This window comes from Peromyscus californicus, unplaced genomic scaffold (genome assembly GCF_007827085.1).
Source record: "Peromyscus californicus insignis strain IS unplaced genomic scaffold, ASM782708v3 Scaffold_17__1_contigs__length_78620276, whole genome shotgun sequence".
Taxonomy (NCBI): Eukaryota; Metazoa; Chordata; class Mammalia; order Rodentia; family Cricetidae; genus Peromyscus; species Peromyscus californicus.
In genome coordinates this window covers 49,640,860-49,663,302 of record NW_026294469.1, presented here as the reverse complement: position 1 = coordinate 49,663,302, position 22,443 = coordinate 49,640,860, and the positions used below count along the sequence as shown (strand labels likewise).

General features: G+C 46.8%; 1 protein-coding gene and 1 non-coding gene across 2 annotated transcripts in view; both read left to right on the top strand.

The window, feature by feature from the left end:
• Hmgxb3 (HMG-box containing 3) overlaps positions 1 to 22,422 on the top strand; it is a 55,317-nt gene extending 32,895 nt beyond the window's left edge. The window contains exons 12-20 of the mRNA XM_052742262.1: positions 5,172 to 5,473; positions 6,195 to 6,322; positions 11,590 to 11,721; positions 12,495 to 12,679; positions 16,109 to 16,328; positions 17,299 to 17,432; positions 18,212 to 18,328; positions 19,795 to 20,004; positions 21,095 to 22,422. Of these exons, the coding sequence (XP_052598222.1) occupies positions 5,172 to 5,473; positions 6,195 to 6,322; positions 11,590 to 11,721; positions 12,495 to 12,679; positions 16,109 to 16,328; positions 17,299 to 17,432; positions 18,212 to 18,328; positions 19,795 to 20,004; positions 21,095 to 21,544 (1,878 nt within the window). The 3' untranslated portion in view covers positions 21,545 to 22,422. The remainder of the gene's footprint in view (positions 1 to 5,171; positions 5,474 to 6,194; positions 6,323 to 11,589; positions 11,722 to 12,494; positions 12,680 to 16,108; positions 16,329 to 17,298; positions 17,433 to 18,211; positions 18,329 to 19,794; positions 20,005 to 21,094) is intronic.
• LOC128113146 (U6 spliceosomal RNA) lies at positions 15,183 to 15,291 on the top strand. Its single transcript, XR_008219364.1, has one exon. It is a non-coding gene; the product is annotated as a U6 spliceosomal RNA (small nuclear RNA).
• Positions 22,423 to 22,443: the final 21 nt, after the last annotated feature.

Here is a 22,443-nt window from a genome sequence, read left to right as displayed (position 1 = left end):
ATAGAGAAGGAGATTGTGTACTTTACAGTACTTCTGTAACAAAGTATCCTAGATGAATAAACAATAGAGAAGGAGATTGTGTACTTTACAGTACTTCTGTAACAAAGTATCCTAGATGGATAAACAATAGAGAAGGAGGTTGTGTACTTTACAGTACTTCTGTAACAAAGTATCCTAGATGGATAACTAATAGAGAAGGAGGTTGTGTACTTTACAGTACTTCTGTAACAAAGTATCCTAGATGAATAAACAATAGAGAAGGAGGTTGTGTACTTTACAGTACTTCTGTAACAAAGTATCCTAGATGGATAACTAATAGAGAAGGAGGTTGTTACTTTACAGTACTTCTGCAACGAAGTATGCTAGGTGGGTCACTTAATAGAGAAGGAGGTTGTGTACTTTACAGTTTTGGAGGCTGAGAAGTCAAGAATGTGGTGCTGGTTGGTATCTGCTTAGCATGTGATGAGGACCTTCTCTCTGTATCATAATGTGGTAGAGGGCTTCTAAGACAGAGCAAGGAGCCAGAGGGAGCTTGCTTCATAACAAAGGCACATTAATCCATTCATGGAGTAATCCATTTGTAACTTAGCCACACCTTTTCGAGTTGCATTAATATGTGATTAATATATTCTATTAATATATGAACTTTGGGGCTAAGCATTGACCACTGAAAACCAAGAGTTCAATCACTGCAAAGAGTGGCACAGCAAGGCCTTACACAGACAAGCATGAGAGATTGTCTTAGGTGTGGTTCTATTGCTATGACAAAGCACCATCACCAAGGCAACTTATAAAAGAAAGCATTTAATTGGTGGCTTGCGTCTAGTTTCAAATCCATAACCATCATGGCAGGGAGCATGATAGCATGGCACTGGACAAGCAGCTGAAAGCTTACATGTTAAGAGAGCAACCACAGGGCAGAGAGCTAACTGAGAATGGTGTGGGCTTTGGAAACCTCAAAGCCCACCCCCAGTGACACACCTGCTCCAACAAGGCCACACCCCTAATCCTTCCCAAACAGTTCCACCAACTGCCAAACAAACATTCAAATATGAGAGTCTGTAGGGGTCATTCTTATTCCAACTACTACAGAAGCCTAGCTCAGACCTGAAAGTTGATTTATTCCTTCTGTATTTACTGCCAGCTCCAAGACAAGTGAGGGGGAATGGGAATATCACTTAGAACAGGTTAAGAAATAAAGATGACATACGGCCACTCCAAATCTGAATTGGGTCTCTAAAGAAGGACAGAATTTTGATGGCCAGAGAAGGCATGCTCAAAAACTAGCATCTTAGGTTTGGGGTTTTATTTTCTTTTTGTTACTGTTTTGTTTTTCTTATCAGGGTAGGAATCAAACCCAGAGCTTCCCAAAGGCCAAGCAGGAGCTGTTGACTAAGCTACAGCCCCAGCCAATGGCTAGCGTTGAAAGTAAAGAGTTTTCCATTGGCTAGTTGTAGGGTGGCAGGAGTCAGATAGGAAAAACATATTGGAACTGTTCTACCGAAGTCTGCCAGCAGGGAGAGGCCTAGAGGGAGGTTATTTGAAAAAGGAGACTTGGGGCTCAGAGAGGTGATGCAGAGGTCAGGAGCACTGAGTGCTCTTGCAGAGGGCCTGTGTTCAATTCCTGGCACCCACATGGCGGCTGTAAGTCGAGGTTCAAGTCCAGATGCCCTTTTCTGGCCTCTGCAGGCGCTGCATGCAGGTGATGTACAGACATGCATAAGGCAAAGCATTTAAACATGTAAAGTAAAAATAAATAAATCTTTTTAAAAACAACCCGAAATTAACAAGATTTGAGAGCATACAGGGCTAAAGATGGGGAAACTGCTTCAGACCCTCAGTTCTCTGCACGTGGAGGGAGCCTTTATGGTGATGAATTGTGCTCTCTGGTCGCCAAGTCTGTCTCTGGCCTGAGTTGTATTCAGGGTCACTGACCTTGTGAGAAAGGGAAGTGGAACTAATTTGGGGATGGGATGACAATCAGGATTGGGAACGTAGAGGCCTGGTAGCTGTGATCCTGAGTAGGACACTGAACTTTCCAGCTTTGGTTTCCTGTCAGTGAGACAAAAGAGGGAGGTGAGCTAAATTAAATATCAGCATTTTACTCAGCAGACAGGAGCCCAGGGGAAGGGCTCCTTGAGGAACTTCAAGGAGTCTACTGTGAAGCCCTGCCATGGGAACGCAGATCCACAGCCTTCCTCTACCATGTGCCCTCCACTGGAAGTGCGCTTTCCTACCCAGGGTTCTGTGAGCACGCATCGTGCTCCTCTTCTTGGAGTGCTGGGTGTACCCTGGGTTGCCTGCTTCCCTCAGCTCCCTGCAGAACATAATCTCTTCTAGATTGATTTGGCTGGGGCTGTAGCTTAGTCAACAGCTCCTGCTTGGCCTTTGGGAAGCTCTGGGTTTGATTCCTACCCTGATAAGAAAAACAAAACAGTAACAAAAAGAAAATAACCCCCAAACCTAAGATGCTAGTTTTTGAGCATATCTTCTCTGGCCATCAAATCTATCTAATGGCATTGATGTTTTCTTCACATCTTACTCGAGAGTCTCAATGAGCATGTGTATTCAGAAAAGTAAACCATGTCAGGATCTAGAATGTATATGTGTGGCCTCTGGAGCCCTGGTGGCAGCACATTCCTTCTCTTTGTGCTTGGTTTGCAGCTCTTTAATTAAAGCTGTACCACCATCTCTTGGCTGGAGTGGCCTTTAGTCCTTTCCGTCCTCATCTCTGGTTCCAAAGGGGTGGTGTAGTTCAGTGTCACCACAGCAGGGAATACATAACCTTCCAGGACAGCCTGTGCTGATGTTACTCATTCTTGTGCAGCCATTCATTCATTCATCAAGCAGATGTTTAATGTCACATGAGCCAGGTGTTCAGAAGTGACCATCACCTGGCCCCTTCCCTGAGGAGCTTAGAGTCTAGTGCAGGAGAAAGACAAGTAACCGTACGGTTACAGGCAGGGAGACAGGGTTCTTAGTAAAGAAAACACACTCTTGTTACTCTGCAGTTAGCTAAAGAGGACTGTGACACAGGTCTCTTGCTGGTTTGAAGAATGAACAGGCAACCAGATGCCCGTCCTCACCAGTGAGGGTCCAGTGACTGCATCAGTTACTTCTCTCATTGCCGTGACCTCACAAGAAACAGCTTAAAGGTGGCTCCCTGGAGTTTGATGCCAGCCAGGTCTGCAGAGTGAGCCCAGGCTATCTAGGACTACACAGAGAAACCCTGTCTGGGGCAGGGCGGGGAGAGTGAAGAAAAGAAGGAGAACTTTGTTCTGCTCGAGGTTTGGTTTAAGGGGCATAGTTCATCATGGCAGGAAAGGTGTGGTGGCAGAGTAGCCTGACTACGGCTGTGCTGTGGGGATCTCAGCAGATCAGGAGTAACAAGGGGAATGCTAGTGTTCAGCAGGCTGGCCCCTCACAGCTCTGGGATCCATTCTCTCCTTCCACCATGTGGATTCCTGGCATGAGACTCTTCATCTGCCGAGCCATCTCTGGTCAGTGTAGCACTCTAGCCTGTGGGTTGGAACGAGGGGATCTGCACACTTTCAGTGGATATTCTCTCCTCAGTTGAACTTCTGTGGAAACAACCTCACATCCAGAGGTGTATCTCCTAGATGGTTCCAAATTCAGTCATGTTGACTGAAATCAACAGTGAAGGGATGTGCTCAGGGAGCACAGAGGAGGCAGAAGAGATCCACCTGAGAACCTTGTCCCAGCGGTGTATCCGGGCGGTGGTGGCGCACGCCTTTAATCCCAGCACTCGGGAGGCAGAGGCAGGCGGATCTCTGTGAGTTCGAGGCCAGCCTGGACTACCAAGTGAGTTCCAGGAGAGGCGCAAAGCTACACAGAGAAACCCTGTCTTGAAAAACCAAAAAAAAAAAAAAACTCCCTTGGATCCTGAAGCCACACAGAATTAAAGACAAAGACTTACGTGTTTATGCATCAACAGGACCATCCATGGTCCTCACTGACTCACAGGCACTTTGCTAATTGATTGACTTGCAGTATCTCAATTAGTCTGTACAGCCGTACTGAAAGATTATGAGGAAGTGTTTCTTTAAATAACAGAAACTTGTTTTTAGAGTGGTGAAAGCTGAAACATCCAGGGTGCTAGCAGATTCATTGTCTGGCTCACTTTCTAGCTCATGTGTGCACCCTCTTGCTGTGTTCATACAATGAAAAGTAGAAGGGACCTCTCTGACACCTTTTGTTGATTGATTTAGAAACAAGATCTTGCTGTGTAGCTCAGGTTGGCCTTAAATTTGTGGTCCTCCTGCCTTGCCCTCTAGAGTATCACTAACCCCATCCCTGGGGCTCTGATCACCTCCTAACCTCACACCAAGTGGTAGAATTTTGACGTGAATTTTGGAGGGACATAAAACATTGAGACCATAGCACAAAGAAAAAAGACCCAACCAAGAAAGTGCATGGTGAACAAAAACCTACTTTGAACATTCCTGTAGGAGGTGTGGAAATTTCCTCACTCCAGTAGGGAAAGTGGCCTCAGTACCTAAGATTGAGATAGGGTAACAGAACTCCCCATTCAACTCACTTAATCTCTCTGGGCTTACGTGCTCCTCTGGAAGGTGGGTGTTTGGCACCATCCAATTCTAACCGTCTACAGTCCTAGTGACCCTTATGTAAATGCTACCTGCACGCCGCAGTGCCAGCAGTGTGATGCCTTTCTGTGCCTGGCAGAAGTGAGCAGAGGGAGAGAATTCAGACACTTGGGTCGGGGCAAGAGCTTCTAGGGAACTGTCCTCATCTCTACACTCTCTTTTCAAGTCTCTGAAGATTACCTGTGTTTTTGTCCTTTGTTTCCCAGATAAAGATATTAAGTCTCAGAGAAATCAAATAAACTGCCTTGTGGTCGGTCCCACATGTCCAGCCACTAGTGTCCTCTCCAGAGCTGAACACCAGGTCTCTTACCTCCCCATGAGTGGGAGCTAGCAGTTAAATCTGTTGCCAAGAGATGTGTTTTATTGATAGAAAAATTGAACTCCAGAGAACTTTTAGCGGCACGGGGAATTATTTAAACTTAACTGATAGGAACTTCTTTTCCCACCCCAGGCATGGGCCCATCCCTCTGCTTTGCAGACTGATGACTTTGGCCTGAGGCTGTCTCTCTACCCACAGCTTAATGATTTGATCCACTCTTCTCTCAGGAGGTGAGCTCACCACACCGAGATATGCCAAGTACCACAGAACCCCTGACCACAACCCAGAGGGAGATCCAGCGTCAGTCCACGCTGCAGCTGCTGCGTAAAGTCCTGCAGATCCCTGAGAACGAGTCAGAGCTGGCTGAGGTCTTCGCCTTGATTCATGAACTAAACAGCTCTCGACTTATCCTGTCCAACGTGAGTGAGGAGACAGTCACCATCGAGCAGACCTCTTGGTCGAATTATTATGAGTCTCCATCCACGCAGTGCCTTCTCTGTAGCAGCCCATTATTCAAGGGGGGACAAAAGTAAGCACCACTTTCCCCCGCCCTAGCTGCCCCAGCTCACTTAGCTCCTGTCGCTTCCTTCTTCAGACAGCTGCAGTTAACCGGGAGAGATGCTAGTGTGTGCTTTCCTTTGCTTTCCTTGACCTTCTCAGTTGCTAATGGTAAAATAATTAGCAGTTAGACTGGAGAGTTTGCTCAAAGGTTAGGAGCAGTTTTTGCTCTTGTAAAGGGCCGGGGTTCAATTCCCAGCACCCACATGGCAGCTCACAGCTATCCGTAACTCCAGTTCCAAAGATCTGATGCCCTTTTCTGACCTCCATAGGCACCAGACAGCACACATGTGGTGCACATACATACATGCAGGCAAAACATACCACAGAAGAGAAATACATCTCTTTTACATTTGTTTCTTGAATTAGCAATCAATTTTAGAGATGCCTGAAGCTTGCCATCTCCAGCCTAGGGTTTAGATTATGTCTGGCCTGCCCAGCATAACCTTGGAGTTGTCAGTGGGACCGCTTAAGTCATGTAATAACTTGAGAGTCAGATTGATTACCTTATAATTTCTTAGCCCAGATCTCAAGGAAATGGAGACATTCTCAGCTAGACAATCTTGGAAACACAGCTCCAGCACCTTCTTTTGCTGGTTGCAGTAAAGTCTGGAGAATTTTGCTTCTGGCTATGATCCTGTAGCTTGCAGAAGGAGACTGACTTCCCTCCTGGTTTTTGTTCTGGATACTAGCTCTCTGGCCGGGCCTCAGGAATGCTGGCTCCTGACAGCTACCCGGCTGCAGGTGGTAACTGCCCAGGTGAAGATGTGTCTGAACCCGCATTGTCTGGCCCTGCACAGCTTCATGGACATCTACACAGGTAGGTGCTGACCTTCTGTGCCCTCAGCACCCAGAACAGGTCTGGGAACTACCATATTGGTTATAGCTTTGCTCCTCTGGGTACTGCATCTGTTCTTAGCAGCTTCTGAAGAATTGGTCTTTGTCCTGACTGCCTCTGCCTCAGCGACAGTTTCCTCAGGTATGACCCTCCTCTAGAGTCTTTAGTTAGTTTACAAATAACAGCACTCAACATACTTTTTTTTTTTTTTTTTTTGGTTTTTCAAAGCAGGATTTCTCTGTATAGCTTTGCGCCTTTCCTGGATCTCACCCTGCAGCCCAAGCTGGCTTCGAACTCACAGAGATCTGCCTGCCTCTGCCTCCTGAGTGCTGGGATTAAAGGCGTGCGCCACCACTGCCCAGCCCTCAACATAGGTTTAATCCCAGGACTCAAGAGGCAGACAGGTGGAGCTCTGTGAGTTTGGGGCCAGCCAGGCCTACATAGTAAGACCCTGTCTCAAACAAAACCCAAATCTTAGTTGTAGAAAAACTGGTCAGTACAGACAAGTTAGAAAAGATGACAGTAATCCCCCTTGAGATAAACACTTGACACCACTCCCTCTCTGATCCTCAGTCATGTTCACTGTCTGCAGAACATCAGGAGCTAGAGAAGCGTGAGTAACATTCTAGGTTTTCTTTGCACAAAGGTGGAGCATGCTGGGTATGTAAAACATGCTATTTTAATTTAGAACTGTATCATCAGCATCTTCCTCTGCCAACAAGTAGAGAAATAGTCCTTTAATAAGGAAGTTTGGGGCTCCATTTTGTAGTCTTGCTTATAATTAAATAATTATTTGTGTCTATTTCTTTTCGACAGATTCTCAAAAGTGGAATTGCTGTATTTTTACTCTCCTTTATTCAACATTATTAAACTGTGTACAGCTTTCTTCTTCTATTTTCCAGCTTGCGTTCTTTGGTACTTCGGCCTTCTTTACTCTTTACCTAAAGCTCTCCTCCACATACGGTTGCTTGTCTGCCTGGTGGCTGGCCAACCTCCATGTCAGCTTACTCAGGGCATGGCTTTTTCCCTTCTCCATTCTTTTGTGGGCAGCTGCTGAGATTTACAACTTCCTGCCTTGGCGTTTTTCTTTAAATACACAAATAAAATTGTCTTTGAACCTCAAAAACCCAAACAACAAGAAAACCCATGTACCAGTTGTAGGAGTGTGAATCCTGAATTGACACGTAGAATTCGTGCTGAGGATTAAGACATAGTTGTTCTTTGTCTTGAACCTTATGTTGCCATTTTTTGAATTCATGTGAAATCTTGTATTGCCAGTTAGTGTTTGTTATTTTGTGTTCCTACTCAGAGTTAAAGTGCCCATTTTTCTCCACTGTAATCTATGTAGGTCAGTGCTCTGTATTATATATGTTGTGATTAAAATTCTTTAACTTTACATAGAGTACCCAGCACTTGGGAGGCAAAAGCAGACCGATCTCTGAATTTGAAGCCAATGTGGTCTGGCGTACACAGTGAGTTCAGGACAGCCAGAGCTGCACAGAGAGAACCTGTCTTGGAAAAAAAAAAAAGAGAAGAAGAAGAGAGAAATTACATAGAGTAGATTTTCTTTGTTGTATATTCTGTGAGTTCTGTCTGACGCGTACACTGAATCCGGAAACAGTCAAGCCTCTTTTTTCTCCCCTTGTAGTTGAACTCACCTCATTTGGTAGCTGTTTAATTCTCTTTCGTTTGACGTCTTCTACTAAAGAATGGTGTGTACATACAGCAATAGTATGTAGTCCTCCAACCTCTTTCCCGCTTACTGTGCATTAGTATCTGCCTTTTTTATGATTGACTAATTTTCCCTTGTGTGGATGTGCTAGTCTATCCATTACCTGCCGAAGGATGGTTGAATTGCTGCCAGTGTTTGGCAATTACAAATAGAGCTGCTACAGACATCTGTTGACAGGATTGTGGATGAGCATACATCTTCATTTTTTTCTAAGTAAATATAAGATCCAAATGGTAAGCGTATGTTTAGTTTTATAATTAATTGCCAAACCATTTTCCAAAGAGGCTTTATCGTTTTGCATTCTTTCCATTAGTGTGTGAGAATTTTTGTCTGAGCTGTATGCGAGCACACGGTGGTGTTTTTAGCCATCCTAATTGGTCTGTGTAATGACCAATGGTGGATGTGTGGTTTTTGATGAAGTCTCCATTTTGAGTCTTTCTCCGTCTATGTGTGTGCCCTGGTGCACACGTGGCGGCCAGAGGACAGCCTTGGGTGTCACTTCTTACTCTCTGCCTTGTCTGAGACAGTTTCCTGTTGGCTGCTACCTAGGACAGGCTGCTTAGCCCAGGAAGTCTATCTGCCTCCCATCTCAGAGTGCCAAGGCTACGGATACACTGCCATGCCACCTTTTCCTGGGTTCTGGGGATCCAGACTCAGGTCCTCACACTTGCATAGTATGTACTTTACCCACTGAGACGTTTTCCCAGTCCTTAATGCCTTTCTAGCCTGGGGTTCGTTGCATGGGCTAGGGTGACTGGCTGGCAAACCTCAGGGGTCTGCCAGTTTCTGCTTCACCAGTTGTGAGATAATGAATGTGTAACGCCATGCTCAATTTCTTGTTAGTCTACATATGGGCTCTAAGGATTAAACCCAAAACAGACAATCACTGTATTGACTGAACCGTCTTCCCAGCCCATATGATCCATATCTGTTTAACTTTATAAAAAGATGTATTTTTATGTCGTATGTATATATGAGTGCCTACATGAATGTATGTGCTTCTTATGGGTACTGGTGTCAGCAGAGAGAGGCCAGAGAGAGCATTGGAGCCCCTGAAACTGAAGTTATAGGCGGTTGTGAGCTATAGCATAGGAGATACACATACACACACATATGTATATATACATACATACATACATATAGATAGATAACATGGGAGCTAAACCTAGGTAGGTCCTTTGCAAGGGCAGTAAATGCTCTTAACTGCTGAACCATCTCCCCAGCCCCCTTATTTAACTTTTATATAAAGGGTTAGGTTCAGATTTAATTCATTTGTGGGGTATAGGTGTCTATTGTCCCATCACTGGAAATCACTTGACCTCTGTACATGAGACTGTACATTAGATTGTTCCATTGTTTATCTTTGCCAGTGTACACTGCCTTCTGTTGTGTTGTCTTTTTGGATTTTTGTAGCCCTAGCTTTCATGGAATTTGCTATGTAGAGCAGGTTGACCTCAAACTTAAAGAGATCTATCTGTCTCTGCTTGGATTAAGGGCGCATACTACCATGCTGGGGCTCAGTACACTGTGTTTACCACTGCAGCCACAGAATAAGTCCTATCAGGCAGCATGAGTCCTCCAATCTTGTTCTTCATGAGTTGTTTTGGGTAGTCTGTTTATCATTATGTACAGTCCCACTAGAAACTTCGTGGAAATTTTGTTGAATTTATAGACCAATTTGAAGGTGTTGTTTAAAAATATTGAGTCCTCCAATCCAATATGGTCTTTACATTTTTTTTATTATTAAATTTTTTCATTCTTTCCACACACCAGCCACAGTTTCCCCTCCCTCCGCACTCCGAGATGGGAGGCAGATAGACTTCCTGGGCTAAGCAGCCTGTCCTAGGCAGCAGCCAACAGGAAACTGTCTCAGACAAGGCAGAGAGTAAGAAGTGACACCCAAGGCTGTCCTCTGGCCGCCACGTGTACACCAGGGCACACACATGATCCTGACCCCCTGGCTCGTACAGTCCCTCCTCCCTCTCTTCAGCAGTACTCCCAGAACCTGGCCCAGTGCTTCTGCTTCTATCAGTCACTGGATGAAGGCTCTCTGATGACAATTGGGGTTTTCACCAATCTGATTACGGGACAAGGCTAGTCCTCTCCACTATTGTTTGAAATCTTAGCTGGGGTCATCCTTGTGGACTCCTGGGAGCCTCCCTGGCACCAGGCCTCTCTCTCTAGCCCCAAAATACCGCCCCCCATCAAGATTTCTTTTTTTTTTTTTTTTTTTTTTTTTTTTAACATTTCCTTTTAATGTGGTTTGGAGACTTTTTTTTTTTTTTTTTGCTATTAAATACTTTATCATTAAGAATTTCAGCATTTTGTAGTTTTTTTTGTTTTGTTTTGTTTTGTTTTTTTGGTTTTTCGAGACAGGGTTTCTCTGTGTAGCTTTGCGCCTTTCCTGGAACTCGCTCTGTAGACCAGGCTGGCCTCGAACTCACAGAGATCCGCCTGGCTCTGCCTCCCGAGTGCTGGGATTAAAGGCGTGTGCCACCACCGCCCGGCCCATTTTGTAGTTTTTAGCATATAGGTCCTAGATATATTTTGTTAGACTTACACCTACATTTGTTGGTTTTATTTTCAGTGTTAAACAAATAGTTCAATCCAACTGTTTGTTGTTGGCAGAGACACTTGAGTTTATCTGTTGACTCTGTATTCAGTGCCACCAAACTCAGTGTTGTTGCCTCTGGGAACTTTGGGGACTGCTTTTTTAAAGTTTGCTAATTGACAGATAAAGCTGGTATATCATTATTAATTGTCTCACTTCTTTGATTAATGAAGAGAATAGAGATCTTCTACACGACCCTAGGAGAGTAGGAGAGTGTTACTCTATTGTGAATTATATTTGTGAATTTGCTACGTAGAACAGGTTGGCCTCGAACTTACAGAGATCTCTCTGCCTCGGGTTTCCATTTTTCTTGGCTTTTTGCAGGTTTTCTGTTTATTGTCTTTTACGTTTGTGTGTGATGATTTGGGGGACACAAAGGGTTTTATCTGTTTGTTTTCTCTTTTTAATTTTTGAATGGCCAGAGCTTTGATACTGTTTTTAGCCTTGGCTATCATGCCTAGAAAGGCCTAGGAGTACACGTTCTAGAATTTGTTTTTGTCATGTCAGTGCTTATGTGGTACATAAATGAAATAAAATTCTCATTTGACTGGTCTTGACTACACTTAAATTCACCTGAGGTTTTTTATCCCCAGCCTGTGTTAGGCCCACCCCATCCTTGTGCTAAGGAGTCCCCTGACATCCATGGTGCAGTTGTGTGAGACCTGAACACTGAGCCAGAGACAGAGCAATGTTACTTTTTTCGTTAGGATAAAACAAAAACCTGCTATAAATAGTATTTCTTTCAATGGTGGCTTGTGGACAGCTTCAGACAGTTAGGGCTACTTCCCTCTTTTAAATGTGCCGTTCTGTCTTAGGACTGTACTGTAACTTACTCCCCTGGAGCAGACGTTCAGTTTGTTGCACTGTTAATGCTGTAGTGATCCTTTGCCTCTTTTTAACCTGCAGGTCTTTTTAATGTGGGGAATAAGTTGCTGGTAAGCCTGGATTTACTTTTTGCAATCCGGAACCAGATTAAGCTGGGAGAGGACCCCAGAATGTGTGTTAGTGTTGTGCTGAAGTCTGTGCAGGAACAGACAGGTAAGGCCCTCCCTCTGTTCCAAGTTAGTCCTGAGTACTGAGCTGACTTCCAGAGACAGGCTTTAGCTGAGTCATGGGAGTGAGAGTCTGGTATTTCGGGAAGGAGGTATCCTGACTTCCTAATAATATAATCTTCCTTCAGAACTTTATAAATGCCAAACAGACTTTGGAAAAGGTTTTCATGCATACAGGGGCCTTTAGCAAGAACTCACAACTGACTTGTAGAATAATATCCTTCGGTCATACATAGATTTGGCTTTGTAGTATATTAGTTAGGCTCATTCTAAGTACAGAGCTCCTAGATTTCTACCGTTCCAAGGCTCATGTGGAGACCTAGGTGTAGGAACCTGGGTCTTTCCTACCTAGTTCTTCACCTGACCCATTTCTACAAGCTCCAGTTCTGTGCCTTATCTGCTGCAGTGGGACAGCCATATTCCACAAATACGAAGGCTCGTATTTGAGGCTTGGCTCTGCCACCTAGTTGCAGTGTGATTTTGAGCAACTTGTTCTGATGATCTATTTATAAAAGAAGACAATAATAGCTTCTAGTTCATAAAGAATCATCAGTCGTGTAAGAATTAGTCTAGGTAGTATCTTCAAAGCCCTCAGACTAGCATCTAGTGCCAAGGAGGTGTTAGTTCAAGGCAGCTGTCCTCTCATTGAAGTTGCTCACTGGGTTGCACCAGAACACTTGCGGATTGCTGTCTTGCTGTCTTCTGGCTCATCCTGGTACTTTTAGGGTCTTTTTCTGTGACCTCTTGCTGTCCTTCCAGAGAAGACACTGACCTCAGAGGAGCTGAGCCAGCTACAGGAGCTGTTGTGCAATGGCTATTGGGCTTTTGAGTGTCTCACTGTTCGTGACTACAATGACATGATCTGTGGGATCTGCGGTGTGGCCCCCAAAGTGGAAATGGCTCAGAGGAATGAAGAGAATGTGCTGGCCCTGAAGAGTGTGGAGGTAAGTCCCTCTCAGCCACCATAGCCACTTTCAAGACTGTCCTGTCTTGGGCAGCTCCTCCTGCACGCTGTTCCCAAGGACACAGGGCTCCAGCCTGTGTAGGCGAGGCCAGTGGCTCTTTCCTCCTCCAGCCAGTATTTCATTTGAGAAAGGTCCGAAAGAAACAGGATTGTTTGTTTTCCTTTTCTATCCCCCGCCCTTCTTTTAATGATGATGTTGGAGATTGGATCCAGAGCCTGTGTATGTTAGGAAAACATGCTACCAGGAAAATTATACCCCAGTTCTTGTTTATTTCCTTTACTAAGAATTGAACCAAGAACTATGTACATAAGCATGTGCTCTGTAGCTGAGCTACAATCTTAGCCCTTTACATGCACTTTTTAGGCTTCTAAGAAAATAGTTTAAAAATGAACCCCCAAACTTCTGTCCTCATGGAGCACTTATTTGCTGCTTTGGGAAAGATGGGTAGGGAAGAGATTGGTGTTTGGTAGGGTTCTTCTTTATAGAGGGTAGTCAGGGAAGGTCTCTGAGAAATGACATTCGAGTAGAGATCTGAAGACCATGTAGCTTTAGGGAAGAGATTCCAGGCAGAAGAAGCACCGAGAACAAGCCCTGAGACAGTCGTGCTGGGCATGGTGGATGTGGAGCCAGGAAGGGGGTGGTAAAATGTATGAGATTGGGAGGTGGCCGGGGGGTGGAGCTGCACCTCCATAGGCCATATGACCATTTTCAGGGTGTATACAGAATGAAATGGAGAACCACTGAAGGCACTAGATAAGTAATATGAGATGACTTTGGTTCTGAACTGTAATTTTCACCAAAATTCCACTAAATTAAGATGGTTTTGTAGGTTGTGATAAAAGTCCAAGATATGTATGATCCCTGTCTTAAGAGAAGAACAGCAAAAGCAGATAGCTGTCTCCTGCTTTCAAAAAGAAATCAGGGCTGGAGAAGTGACGCCACAGTTAAGAGGAGCTGGGTTCATTTTCAAGCACCCACATCAGGCAGCTCACAACCACTGTGACTCCAGTTCCAAGGCTCCAGTACCTTCTGGTCTCTGAGGCACTTGCACACGTACAAGTGCACACACAAAAATGAATACTTCTTTCTTTAAAATTAGACATTTTAACACAAGAAACTGGAGCTGATTATACGTGTAAATATAGATGCCTACGTCTTGAATAAAATAACAGTGCATCATGTCTAGCAACAAATGAAGTAATATATACCATGGCCAAATTTGCTATCAGAAAGCAGGGTCATTTAAACATGAAAATCCATCAGTGAACTGGTTGGTGCTGCTGAGGTGGTTCAGTGGACACAGCACTCGCTGCCAAGCTGGACGACCTGAGCTTCATCCCTGGGATGGTACCGGCGTGGTGGGAGGAGAGAGCTGCGGCCATAAGTGATCCTCTGACGGCCACATGCGCGCGCGCGCGCGTGTGTGTGTGTGTGTGTGTGTGTGTGTGTGTGTGTGTGTGTGTGTGTGTACACTAAATAAATGAAATAAAAATTTTAATTCATTAAAGCATCATTGGATTATATTTTATTTGCTATGAAAATAAAAGGCTTTCACTATGATTTAATACATACTTAGAGATAAAACTTTTGCAAGCTGAAAATATTTAGGAATCTTCCCAGCTGGGTAATGGTTGGAACATGCCTATAATCGCATTATCTTGGAAGGTAGAGATAGGATCCAGAATTAAAGTCTCACTTTGGCTCCATGAGACCCTGTCTCAGAAAACCAAAATAATGGCCCTGGGATGGCATTTCCCTTGATTACGGCAAGCAGATATGCTACTTGTGCTGGTTGCTTGATAGGGTTTAGAAGCACATGGAAACAAAGCTTAGGGCACATCTGTAAGGGGTTTCCGAGTAGGTTTATTGGGGTAGAAACACCCACCCTCGCTGGGCCGTGCACTGTTCTTAGATTGAGGTCTTGGACTGACTGGAAAGGGGAAGGGAAGCTGAGCCCCAGCGGTCATCTGCTTCCTTACTGCAGGTGTAGTGTGAGCAGTTGCCTCAGGGTGCTGCCGTAGTAACTGGAAGACTGGCTCTTGAAGTGATGGAGCAGCTCTAGGGAAGAGCTGTAGTGTGTTTGGGAATGGACAGTAAGCACATTAGCTTTGGGTTTGGTTTGGTTCTGTTTGTTCATAGTCCTATCTTAGCCTTCTTGAGGGGGGGGGGGATACATACCTTGCACATACTCTTACCTCGTGCTCATCCTGTTCAAGGGGTGGCGTGTGGACTACTTGTCGCATTGCCTCAACCATGTGTGACAACAGCACCTTAAGGAAGGAAGGGTTTGAGAGCACGTTTCATACAGGTGGGAACCTGGCCTAGTGTGTACATGTCAGTGCTAGAGATCCAATCCAGGACTTTGTATGTTCTGAGCAAGTACTTTACTACCAGGCAGCACCCCTCCCCTGCCTCCAGTGAGTAAGTCACTGGCTCTAATCAGAGTAGTAAGGTCAGAGTCACACTTCAAGGACCATGTAAGGTGCTTGCTTCATCCAGCAGCACATACTTTAAAACTGGAACGATACAGAGATTAGTGTGGCACCCTGCACAAGAGTGACATGCCAATTTGTGAAGCATTCCATATTTTGTAAGCAAAAAAAGTAATAAGCTGCTTGTAAGAAAAGTAGTGCAGGAATGAAACTCATTGGTAGAATGCTTGCCTGCCGTGTGAGGCCTTGAAATTGATCTCCACCACTGGAAAAAAGAGAAAAGGAAGCTGGTTAACATAAATGCTGGATGCCTGTAATACTTAAGTCTACTCTCTGAGGGAGAGGCAATAACAGTCCTGTGAGGTCCTGGAGAGACTGAAGAAAGGATTCACAGGGCCTCGGAAAGTGGATAGAATTCTAAGCAGAGTTCGGGTTATTCTTGCCAGCTAGATAAAGAAATTGAGGCTTCAGTTTGAGAACTAAACCTAAGTCAACACTCTTTTCTTTCTTCTCTAATTATGCGGAGGTGTATTTGTGGAGATATGTGTAGTGAGTGCGCATGCCTATAGAGGCCTGAGGCATGGGAGTCCCGGAACTGGAGTTGCAGGTGGTTCTGAGCCACCTGAGGTTGGTGCTGGGAACCAAACTCGTGTCCTCTGGAAGAGCAACAAGTGCTTTTAACCACAGAACATGACATGAACAGAGCTGTAGAAGCAAGGAGGCTTATTTCTGTCTGGTCTGGGAGAGTACTACAGTGGGAGAGGAAGGAAGGGTGGCTTCGTAGTGACCTGTCAAGTGCAGGAGGATCCTGGCAGTGCTTGGCTGTCAGATTCTTGGTCTCCCCAAAGCCCTGCTTTCCTGGTGCATTATAAAGGGTGCACACTGTGTTGTTTCTAATCCGTGGCCCATACACTTTGGCCTGTTTTTATCTTTGTTTTGTTTTTTCTTTGCCTTCTCTATCTTGACCACATTGTAGTTTACCTGGCCGGAGTTCTTGGGCTCCAGTGAGGTGAACGTGGAGGACTTTTGGACTACCATGGAGACCGAAGTGATTGAGCAGGTTGCATTCCCTGCCAGCATCCCCATCACCAAATTCGATGCCTCTGTGATTGCTCCCTTCTTCCCGCCACTCATGAGAGGAACTGTGGTCGTCAACACTGAGAAAGACAAAAACCTGGATGTGCAGCCAGTACCTGGTAAGACCATTTGGTTTCTGTTTGGTGTTAAGAGAGTGGCTCAGTTAGAAGTCAAGACAGAGCCGTGGTAGAGAGTGCCAGGCCCAGCTGAAGGACTACGTCTAAAAAGACAAAGTGGTGGCTGGGCATAGTAGTGAAACCTTTAATACCCACACTCTGGAGTTAGAAACGTGCACGGAACAGTCATTTTCCTGGACCAAGTATAAGCACCTTATTTTGGTTTTAACTTTGAAAAGCCTGGAAATGAGGTATTAATTCTGCCAGTGCTCCGTGTGATACGCTGGCTGCCAACGTTGTTTCTTAGCGTTAGATAGTGAGGCGGCTCTCCCTCACTTCGTCTCTGAGCTCTGCCCCCTTTAAGCCAGGTCAGGAGCACAGTGTGTAAAGAGCATTTTTTAAATGATGCTGTTGCCTGGGGCTCAGTGGTTAAGAACACTTGTTGCTCTTGGAGAGGAAACCAGGTTCAGTTCCCAGCACCCACATGGTGGCTCATAATCATTGGTAACTCCAGTTCCAAGGGATCTGATGCCCTTTTCTGACCTCCATAGGCACCAGGCATGTACATGGCGCACATACGTCCATGCATGCACTCACAGATAAAGTGAAAATGATAGCCCCTGTTCCTTTTGTTGCGTCTGAAGCATCTGTGCTCTTGGTTCTGAAAACAGAATCTGTGGGTTAAAAAGTGACCTGTTTTAGGGTTCTTGGCAATGACTCTGTTTCTGTATCAGATGTAGGTGTTTCAAGGGCATGGTCCAGTTCTGAGAGACTTGAGACATCAGCAAAGCTCTAGGCCTGCCTCCTACACCACCTCTCTCAGCACCCTGGGGAGTGCTGTGTGTAGAGTTGACTTCCACTGCTTGCCTGCTACTCTGCATGCCCACCCCCTGGTTCTCCTTCTCAAGCATGAGGAGCTAGGGGTGAGGTGGCTGTCAGCAGCACCTCCCATCAGCTGTACTCTGTGTTGCAGGCAATGGCAGTGCTTTGGTGAGGCTGCTGCAGGAGGGCACCTGCAGGCTTGAGGAACTCAGCTCCTATGGTGGGGAGGAGCTACAGTACCTACTGGAGCAGTGCGACATCCCCTTTGGCCCAGAAGACTCCAGGGTGAGTGTTGGGAACAGCTGTGAAGACTGGGGCTTTGGGAGCAGGAAGGCTACACTCTTTCCTGTGCAGGTTATAAACCCCCTATGATTGGGCACTTGTGTTGACAGAGGGTTCTAGAAATAAGGAAACTGCCAGGCGGTGATGGCGCATGCCTTTAATCCCAGCACTCGGGAGGCAGAGGTGGACAGATCTCTGTGAGTTCAAGGCCAGCCTGGTCTCCAAAGCGAGTTTCAGGAAAGGCACAAAGCTACACAGAGAAACCCTGTCTCGAAACCCTGTCAGGAAACCAAAGAAATAGCAGCAGCCAGATGGTGGCGTGTATGTGATCCCTGACCTAGACTCAGGTTTTCCATCCTGACTCTTCTTACTCTGTATGGTAATTTAAATTGGATTAACCTCATTTACAAAATCAAAACAACTGAAACTTCACAAGGCTCTTTCTTGTAAAGAACACTTCACCCAGAGACTGATTTTAGGCTCATAAAAAAGACTGCATAGACTCAATGCTGTGCATGGATTTTAGCCATACCTTACTTGCTTTCTGTGCTGTTGAAAACAGGCTTCCTTCAAATTCAGATTCAAATGGGCACTCTTTTTGAACGTTTTTCTGACAAGGCACCAGGCTGGCAGCTTCCTGTGGAGCTTCCTGAAGTTTACCTGTACTAGAGGAGGGGCTGCTGAGGCCCCAGGCCAGCAGGATCCTCTCTGGGTTTGGAGAGACCTGTGATATTGAGTACCTTAGCATTTGTACCTGAATTTCATCTTCTTCTCCTCTCCAGGATCAGCTCTGCTTCTCCTTATTGGCCCTCTATGAGTCTGTACAGAATGGAGCCAGAGCTAGACCGTCCCCAACTCATTTCACAGGGGGAAAAATCTACAAAGTGTGCCCCCATCAGGTAAGAAAGTGGCGTGGGTGGAGCATGGGGTGAGCTTGCTAATGTTGAACTGCCCACAGAGAATCCGATTGGTCCCTTTGGGACTAGGACTTGTGTCACTGTGCAGCCGGGAATCCTTGCCATTTGGGGGGCTGTAGAGGGAACTTGGGTCATTCGGTAATATGTATTAAACACCCTACTGCATACTGGCCTGTGTTGCCCAGTTGTACAGTAGTAAAGACAGAGATAATGTTCTTCTTTAGTTGACCTCCTATTGCCATGGAGAAAAGAAGTTACCGCAGTTTGCGATGCTAGCTCTGGAGGAACCAAAGAACTGAGGTAGAAAGTGGGCTGGACCTGCAATCTCCAGGCAGCCAGAGAAGGCCAAGACCTGGGGTACAGGAAGAGCCCAGAGGAGAGCCAGAGAAGTGGCTCCCGAGACATCATTCTGAAGATGATCAGAGATCTTTAGGATGGGGTCAAAGGGAAATGGGTGGTGAAATCACCCCCGATGTTCTGTAGAAGGGATGGATAGGGTAGACAGACAAAGCTCCAGGCTAGGTCGTGTAAGGCAGAATTGGCCTAGGAAGATGCCAGAATGGAAAACCCAGTCCTGCGTGGGCATTGTCAACAGATTCAGTTCACAGTGATGTGAGAGTCAGGCTGAGCTGGCCATAAAAGGAGGGTGACGCAGCCAGTCACTGGAACAAAGCTGGGGGTGGGGCCTTTGACGCTTACTCTCGGGCAGATCAGCACCTACTCAGAGAGTGTGTCCAGATGTGCCCATCGTCATCTTCTGAAAAGCGGTGGACAGTACAGGGACTCAGGTGCTGTCTTGGGACTCTACTAGGGAGCATTTCATGTAGAAGGGACAGCTGGGTGGGTGTGAAGGCAGAGTTCTCCATATACGCAGATCTGTCCAGCAGTGGAGGAACTGGAGAGTGTTGGTAAAGTGCTTCCTAGTACAGCAGCAGCTGTTGCCTGGGCAGCCTGTAGAGGTCTGATGGGAACCTGGGTTCAGTCCAGAGGCCCTAAGCCTTCTGTTTGCATTGCCAGGACAGTTGGTAGGGTGATAGGGATGGAGTAGGGTTTAGAGATGTCCTAAGTCCTAGTTGTTCTCAGGACAAGGATGTGCTGGTGACTTCCTTTAGGGATAGAAGTGGGAGGGGAGGACCAGCACAGTGACTCGGTAGCTAAAGGTGCTTGCCAGGCAAATCCAACCACCTAGGTTCACCCCTGAATCCACTGTGGATGGAGAGAACCAACTCCTGAAGAGTTATTCACTGACTCCCTGTGTGCTGTGGCATGCACAAGCCTGTGTACACAATAATAATCCTTTTTTAGAGAGGAGCTGGAGAGGGACCTAATGTCAGGGTCCCTGGCTTCAGTCATGACGGTGCTCTTCCTCAAAAGAAGTGAGTGAGGGCCTACTCCAGCGCCTGCATGCTGGTCCCTTAACACTGAACGATACCCTTCGTCTCTCACAGGTGGTCTGCGGTTCCAAGTATCTTGTTCGAGGTGAAAGTGCCCGTGACCATGTGGATCTGCTAGCCTCCTCCCGCCACTGGCCACCCGTCTATGTGGTAGACATGGCCACACCAGTGGCCTTATGTGCTGACCTCTGCTACCCAGAGCTGACTAGTCAGATGTGGGGGAAGAACCAGGGCTGTTTCTCTAGCCCTGCAGAGCCAGTTGTGGTGAGTTCCTTCCTGGGGACTGGATGGCGGAGGGCCACTCCCCCACCCCAGTTATGAGGAGGGCCTGCCTGGAAACTCTTTCTGGCATTCCTGTTCTCCATCAATATTTATCCTGACGAACCAGTAGTTATAACAGACCTTTACTGACTGACCGCAGCATGAGGCCAGAGTGTGTTATTTGGTGTGCTTAGGGTATTCCAAACACAGGCATCTTGTGTGAAAAGAATTTGCTTTCCAGAGAAGCTAAAAAAAATTGCCACTTTGTGGAAGGGGTGGTCACTGTACACACTGACCACCCTGAAGGGCACTATTTAATTCCTGAGTCTTAGATTTGACCATGAGTGTGCTCTAGGGCACGCCTGTTGAGATACAGATACAGTGGTCTCAGAAAACACTCACTTTACATCCAGAACTATAAGTTAAATGTATTTTTTATTTTATTTTTTTAAAAGAGAGGTGGGGTCTTGGGTTCAGCACTCAGCACCCATCTTCTCTAACCCTGTCCTTTGATTAGAAAAGGAAACTAAGACCCAGAGAGGGAGTTGGACTTGATCAGGGTCATACAGCAGATCCGTGGCCGAGTCCTTGTGTTTGTACCTTGGTGCATGGTACCAGGAGATAGTTCCTTTGAGACTCATGCACTGCAAGGCCTGCCTTTGGCCTAGGCTAGCAGAGGCAGTAGAGCTGATACTAGGTAAGAAGAGAAGAGTCACAGGAAATGAGTGCCTCTGCCGAGCTGCATTATGGGAGGTGAAGGCTTCTGGCTCGCTTTGGAGCAGACATTATTCTCCTCATTCTCCGAGACCCCAAAAGTTGTCTGAAGTGTCCCTCAGAGCCGCTCCCTCCCATCGCTCTGGTGCCTGAATGGTCCAGGCGCACTGCTTACACCCCTGAAGCAATGCGGCATCTCTGCCGGGATGACCAGTTCCATTCTCCTTCCTACAAGAAGAGATGAGGCACGGGAGAGAGACAGTGTGCCAGGGCGCTAGCGTTTAGATAAGGGTGTCTGACTCCACGGCTCCTGCTCTCTCCCACAAGGTTCTCTCTCAGTCATTCCCTCTTACAAAGGGCCTTCTCTTCTCTCTTCCAGAGTGTGTCCTGCCCTGAACTCTTGGACCAGCATTATTTTGTGGATGTGCCAGAGGCTGAAAACTCTGTCCAGCATCCAGTCACCAAGACTGCCACGCGGCGTATTGTCAATGCGAACCCGAAACCCGATCCCAGTGACCCTAGTGCTGGCCACCGTTCCTTGTCACTGTGTCCTGAGTTGGCACCCTATGCCTCCATCGTGGACTGCAAACTCAACAGTGTCCGCCAGCGGCCCATTGCCTTTGACAATGCCACCCACTATTACCTCTACAACCGCCTCATGGACTTCCTCACCAGCCGAGAAATTGTCAACCGGCAGATCCATGATGTTGTACAGAGCTGCCAGCCTGGTGAAGTGGTCATCCGTGATAACCTCTATCGCCTTGGGGTTGCTCAGATCAAGACCCAGGAGGATGGGGAGGAAGAGGAGGTAGCCTCAGTGGTGGGCTAAGCCAGGTTGTTAGTACAGGGCCTGCACCATCTCTCTCAAGCCATACTGTGGTCCTTGCCCAAGGCAGACCTATTGAGGGGACCCCCAGTCCCCTGTAGGGAGGGCCTCTGACTGCTGGAACTGACCAAAGAGCTTCCATTTCATGAGCACAGTGGGGCCCTCCACCTCTGGGGCTCAGGAGAGGTGCTGGGAAACCTCTACTGGACCTGAGAGCGTGTGGGGGGCATGCTAGTTTTAAGGAGCAGAGGCTAAGGGGAAGGCTGCGAGCTGGTTGCCCAGGCCCACCTCCACTGTGGTCCCTGCACCAGGTGCGGAGACCACCAAGCTAAGCAGTCCCGGGGGACGAGCTCTGGCTCCAGTTGTTCGGGCTTCCTAGCCTGCTGCCTTTGACAAGGGGCCTTAACGGCTCCTTCACTCTTGGGGTCCCTTTGGGCTCCTCATCCTAAAGGAGGGGTGCATTCTTCTGTCTCCAGCTCTCCCTGTTCCCACAACTTGGGGCAGCTGAGGAGGGAGGAACCGTAGTCATAGCTCCCTCCAGGACTGTCCTCTGCCGTGGGTTTTGGGGAAGAGAATCCTTCCTCCTTTCTCTGGCCACCGCTACTGTACCCTACATCCTCCGGGCCCTCGGACCCTCACCGCAGAGGGGATGTGGCCCACAGTTGTGACCTAGCTGGCAAGCAGTAGGAAAACTCCCTTCTGTGAAGGGGAAGCAGACGGCCGGGAGCAGACGGCCGCACCGGCTCACGTGCCGTGGTTTGCTCGGGGCCCGGGGATTGGCCGAGTGCTAGTTAATTTATTGAGAGGGTGGGATAGGTGGCTTCCCCTCTCGTTCTTCCCCGACAAGAATAAAGTTTATTAAATTATCTGGTTTTAATGAAGCAAGAGCCAGTTCACTGCTC